The sequence below is a fragment of the Tupaia chinensis genome, unplaced genomic scaffold (genome assembly GCF_000334495.1).
Source record: "Tupaia chinensis unplaced genomic scaffold, TupChi_1.0 Scaffold000680_1, whole genome shotgun sequence".
Lineage (NCBI taxonomy): Eukaryota > Metazoa > Chordata > Mammalia > Scandentia > Tupaiidae > Tupaia > Tupaia belangeri.
Window position 1 is genome coordinate 625457 of NW_006160204.1, and position 6000 is coordinate 631456.

A 6000-nucleotide genomic window follows, 5' to 3' on the forward strand; every position below is an offset into this window, starting at 1 on the left:
TCCAGCTCCTTTAACCACTAGGCCACAGTCTGGCCCTATATAAATGTCTTTCATAAATTCATTTTCTAAAGAAAAACACATCTAACTAAAAACTTGTTCCTGGTTACCACACATTCTACTCAGTTCTGTTTTATGCTAATGATTTATAGAACCTATTCATTTCATTGACGAAAGCAGCATGCAACTGTGAAAACCATTTGAGTCAGACTGTCTGAGCGAAATCTTCACTACTCACTAGATTCAATTTTTGAGTATGTTATTTAACTAGTGCCATAAATTTGTTTCCTTGTCTGTAATATAATAATAGAACCTACCTCATAGGGTGATCATAAGCTAATATTCATTAAAATTCTTGTAACAGTGACTAGCACAAAACTGCTACACGTGACATTTACAAGAGCCCACTATGCCAACCACTGTATAGAAAACAGGGACACGATGGTCAGCCAAAACAGTCAAGGTTACATGAAATCTATGAGAATAAAGACATTAACAAGTTAGCCATAAATGAATACATATAAAGGTAGTAACTGAAATAAAAACAGTGAAGGAATAGTGTCTTAAAATAGTCCTAGAACAACCTAATTTCTCTTTTGGAGGAGGGTAAAGTACTATTGATACAAGTTGGAGATGTTTCCTTTTTCCAGACTTTATCACTAACCTTAGTTGTATAAAGGCAAGCCATGCAACAGTAGCTGGATGAATGTAAAGATACCTGGAGAATAGAGAAGTCAGGGGAGGCCAGCAGATGGTATAATGGTTATGTCACTGGACTCTCACATAGTTGAACATGGTTCAAATCCTGGACCAGTGGCCTAAACTCATGCCAACCACCTATGTGTGCATGCCTGAGATCCTGAAAGGAGAATGGAAAAGGGACTGCAGCACACCCATCCCCCCCAGGGGGTGATTTCTTGCTTTCTGTCTGTCTGGCAAGTGCATGCACCCTATACCAAAAATCTCTTTAAAAAAAAAAAAGAGAGAGAAACTCACTGACTTACTATCTACCAATTAAAAGAAACAGAAACCTACCAACAGGACTAAAAATTAAACTTAACAGCCAGCGATTAAGAACTAGACCATGTTATGATACTGGCAAAATACAAAGTAAATACTAAATATGAACATTAGATTAAAATAACTTGCAATGATAAAACCTGTAATGAAACAAGATTTACAAAAATTATAAACTGTTGGGCCAGCTCACAGATAAGTGGTTGGGAGAGCTGGATCACAAGTGACTGACTAGTTCAAATTCTGGCCTTGGCAGCTTAAAAAAATGTGTGCATACCCCAAATCCCAACAGAATGGAGAAATGGAGAAGGGAGTGCAGTATGACCACACTCCACTGAGGCTTTCTCCCTTTCCGGCTCTTGTGAGCACATACACACCATAGCAAATGAAAAAAAAACCTGTTAATGTCCAAACAGATTAAAAATACCTGGCTGTTAAAAAAAAAAAAAAGGTAGTTACACATTATATACTCAAATAATCTAAGACAAACACCAGACCTTATTGGGGTATATGCATAACATGCATTTTTAGGCTGCAGAATATCTGATTCTTAAAAACAATCAAAGGGCGAGAACCAGCAGTTAGCGTAATGGCTATGTTGCTGGACTCCCACGTAGTCAACCGCTGTTCACGTCCCGGACCCGGTGGCTTAAAACTCACGCCGGGCGCGTGTGCGTGTGTGCCCAAGATCCCGAGAGGAGAATGGAGGAGAAGGGATTGCGGCGTGACCATTCCCCCTGGGGGGTGATTTCTCGCTTTCTGTCTCTATGTCTCTGTCTGTCTGGCGAGTGCACGCACCCTACTTCAAAAAAAAAAAAAAAAAAAAAAAAAAAACACCAATCAAAGATCAAAGGGAGGGGGAAGCAAAAACCCTTTAAGGTTCTCTTCATTCTTTAATATTTGAAGAGCTAAGAAAAAAAAAATTAGGTTATACTTAATTTAAATCTCTAGCATGAAACAAAAATTAGAATGAAATAAAATTATTGTAGTCCTTTGCTAGTGTAGTTACATCAAAGGGATACATCATCAACCTGAAAAATGTTTTGACTTCATCTCTTATGTTTAACTGCTTGCCAATGTATTGGCTTACCAAAGTATATGGTACACTTTGCTTTGACTGCTATAGTAATTACTTTGAATGTATGAAAGATAAAGCATATTCTAGAGAAGCAACTCAATAAAGGTAACAAGCATTTTTTTATTAACTTTTTTGACAAACTGGTAGAGTAAAACATATTCTACCTAATATAATTGTGTCCCTTTATGAATGAATCTAAGATAAATATAATTTAGATTTTTATCTAGACAACAAATCTAAAGGTTCTTAGGAATAAGAAACAAAATTAAATGGTCAATAATGAAACTAGACTTAATACATAAATTATATATATATATACACACACACACACACCAGTGCTTTGTAACTAAATCTGAGGTTAGAATAATGCACTTGTTTTAAATAATATTTCAATCACACTTGACAGATTACGATATTGTTTAAGGAAAAACAGTCTCAAGAAGGAAACACTTAAAAAGGTTTATTTAACTATTACTATTACCTTAAATCAAATTAAGTATCAACCTCTTCTAAACAACAAACAAGATTTATATCTCTAACCAAAATCAGGTCTCTAAACATAAAGTAAAACTTCAAAACTTTTACATGTATCTCTAAGTACTTGACATTTATGTACTCTACTCAAATTGAATTTTTATTGTCCCAAATTTTGAAATACATCTCTAAGTACCGGACACTGATGTACTCTACTTGAATTCAATTTTTACTGCCCCAAATTTCTTATAGTATTTTAATGTCACAAAAGTCCAGTTGTCAGACTTTTAGTTTTTATTTTTAATAGAGCTAAACCTTTTAATTATATCACTATGTCTAACAGTTACTTGCTAAGTGTAGTAGAAACATATGCACTAAGGTTCTATGAACTAAAATAGTAGTTGTGCAAACTTCTCTAAGAATCCCACGAATATTAAGAAAAGGAAAACACTCAAGGGAGTTGGAAAATAAGCCCTTTATTTTCATGCTTAATTTAATCCTAATTAAGTTCCGAAACTTTACCAAGTTCTGCCAGCTTTGGCCTTTGTGACATTTTTAAATTTTATTCTTGAGTTCTGCATGGCGTCAGAAAGTAACCTTTTAATGGGTCCAATTAGCACAAATGGCCTGTGTGTTACCTGTATATGATAATAAAGTACAATACATAACCGACACTATATCACTAGAATTGTCAAACTCTTCATGAAAAGCTTAAACAAATACAGAATAATTAAGCTATGTAACATGTATTAACATAGTTGTCATAAAGCAAAGCTGAATGTTTAGTTTTCTGATTCCTTAATCTATTTCCACAAACCTTTAAGTCTATAACTTCAAAGTGTTCCTTCTCAGGGAGGCCAGATTATATACACCTACTTTGTATATGTAGCTAATTAAAGGCTTTCAGAGGGCTGGACTGTAAATCAAGTATGACTCAGTCACTACACTGTACAAGAACTTGAAATAATCAGCCGAGATTTTAACATTATTGCTTAGTCTTATAAAATAATAAATTTTAGCCAATTGATACTAACTCTTATTTGTTTCCTATATTCTTAAATCATACTGCTTGGCGAGTAATAAAGGTATTTATGTAGTTTTGAAGTTCAATTGTTGTAAGTGAATTCTAATTTATTAATCAATGCATATATTCCCCTTTAACTACTTTTTACACTACCTAGAATTAATCCTCCTAGGGGAAAAAAAACATCCCACATGGAAAGAGAATGCAGAGCTTCATCTAGTCTATAAAGATTTTCAAGTATTATAGAAAAAAAAAACATGGAAAAAACTGATTAAAAATAAAACATTTCATCTTGCTTTACTAATTATGGGATAATAGGAACAGATGTGAAACACATGTTCCTTATTTTTTGTTTAACATAATAACATACTAAGAAATATGACAATTATGTTTATGAGTTATTTCCGACCTTCTTCAAGTATAGGAAAAACTGCGGTCCTATCAGTAAGGAGAAATGATAATTAATCTTATGGAGCTCAAAAGGAAGATGGGAGGCACAAAAAGATAAATTTACTTTGGCTTTTAAGAACCTAATATTGACCCTGAAATGCCAGACTCAACAACAACAAAAAAACGTAAGATTACAGCAGCAAGCCACCACTTCACAACACATTAAGAATTCTGAAATGGGCAAAAGCCTTTTCTCCCTTTCCCACTCAATCAGTTATATCTTCTTTTTGTTTTTCTTGCTTTTTGGCTGCAGGCAGTTCAAGGCTTGCCCACTGCATGGGTTCAGCTTTTCTCATGGTGATCTCAATCTTTGTTGCAGTCATAGTTACATAACTCCGCTTTACATCAATCACCTATAACAGATCAAAGAGAATGACCATCAACCCGGATGCTTCTACTAGTTTCAGAGGAAAATGCGGATCCTTCTGAAGCTAATAATTCCAAACCAACCCAAGATTAAGGACGTTTTCATAGCTAGATTTGAACTTTTTGGCAAGATATAATGAAAAGTTATACCTCTGCATCAATGGTTCATTATTGCCCTTTATCCTACAAATAATATTGGGTTCTCTGAAGAGTCATGATGCATTTTTGCACAGAAAGACAAAAAATACATCATGATGTTGACAACCTAATACTTTAAATTTTCAGGGAAAAAAAAAAGCGATGATAGATTCACAATACTTACACCCCATAATCTCACATTTTGATGAAATTCCTTTTCTCCTTCAAAAACAATGTGTACATTTAACTGAAAAAGATATAGAAATTGATTAATTGATCAAATTTTAGTGGAAGGTTAATGATATCAATGCTTATAAAAATGAGAAGACTGATAAAAATCAATTGTGCTATTTTAAGAAACTGCCATTCTTTTTTTGAATTTGTGAAAACCATTATCAGAAGAGAAAAAGCGACTTGACATTTCATACTGAGATCTAAGTACCATATTACTAATATATCATTTCAGTTCCTTTTCTATCTCTAGAATACCTCAGAATTAACACTATTAAGCAGAGGATTTTAATTTAAAATAGTTTTCACAAAATCATTTTTTCATAAAGTTTCTAAGATCTTATCCTAACTCAGCCAAAATGAGAATTATTTTACATATACTAACATAAAAAACAATGTGCAGAAAAGAATTTTTACTTGAAGTTAATCAGTGTACATACCAAGGTACTATTTGCTTCTACTTGGCTGAGTTCTGGAAGTGAATTTTTAGCATATACAGAAATGGTGACTTCACCTCCAGTCTGATGCCAGTCATGTCTACATGAAACAACTTTTTTCCCCTGTAATATAAGAGAAACTTCATAAGTTTAAAAGGTGCCATATATTCAACTTCTTACAAATAGGAATTTGACCTATCTAATTGAATAAAAATTACTATACACACGTAATGCTTTCTGAGTAAGCAACTTTGGAAGTTATTATTAAGAGGTTTAAATAATAAAACAGCATGATTCAAAGAATGTTCATAGTTTTATGATGAGAATGATCTCACTTTTTCTCTTTTAGGGCTATAGTACTAATACATATTGAAACATTAAAGAAACTCCCACTATATTTTAACCATTTTTAACATTCTGTAAAATACTAAAGTAATGGTATAAAACCATTCTTTTGAAGACTTAAATGAGAGAGACATCTGCTTACCATACATCTCCTTAATCTCACGTTTAGGAACTTTCCATTTATTATTTTTTTTAAGAATTACTTTATTTTGGGGACCAGCAGTTAGCATAAAGGCTATGTCGCTGAACTCTCATGTAGTCGACTGTGGTTCGAGTCCTGGACCCAGTGGCTTAAACTCACACTGGGCACGTGTGTGCCCAAGATCCCAAGAGGAGAATGGAGAAGGAATTACGGTGTGGCCATCCCCCCTGGGGGGGTGATTTCTCACTTTCTATCTCTCTCTGGCAAGTGCACATGCCCTATAGCAAAAACCTCTCCAAAA

At 33.9% G+C, this 6000-nt stretch overlaps 1 protein-coding gene across 2 annotated transcripts in view; it reads right to left on the minus strand.

Moving 5' to 3' along the window:
• Nucleotides 1-3025: 3025 nt before the first annotated feature.
• Nucleotides 3026-6000, minus strand: part of CHORDC1 (cysteine and histidine rich domain containing 1) — a 22902-nt gene continuing 19927 nt past the window's right edge. For both annotated transcript variants that reach the window (XM_006160340.3, XM_027776533.1), the window contains 3 exons: nucleotides 5216-5335; nucleotides 4729-4791; nucleotides 3026-4393 (listed from right to left, as the gene is read on the minus strand). In XM_006160340.3, the coding sequence (XP_006160402.1) occupies nucleotides 4247-4393; nucleotides 4729-4791; nucleotides 5216-5335 (330 nt within the window). In that variant the 3' untranslated portion in view covers nucleotides 3026-4246. The remainder of the gene's footprint in view (nucleotides 4394-4728; nucleotides 4792-5215; nucleotides 5336-6000) is intronic.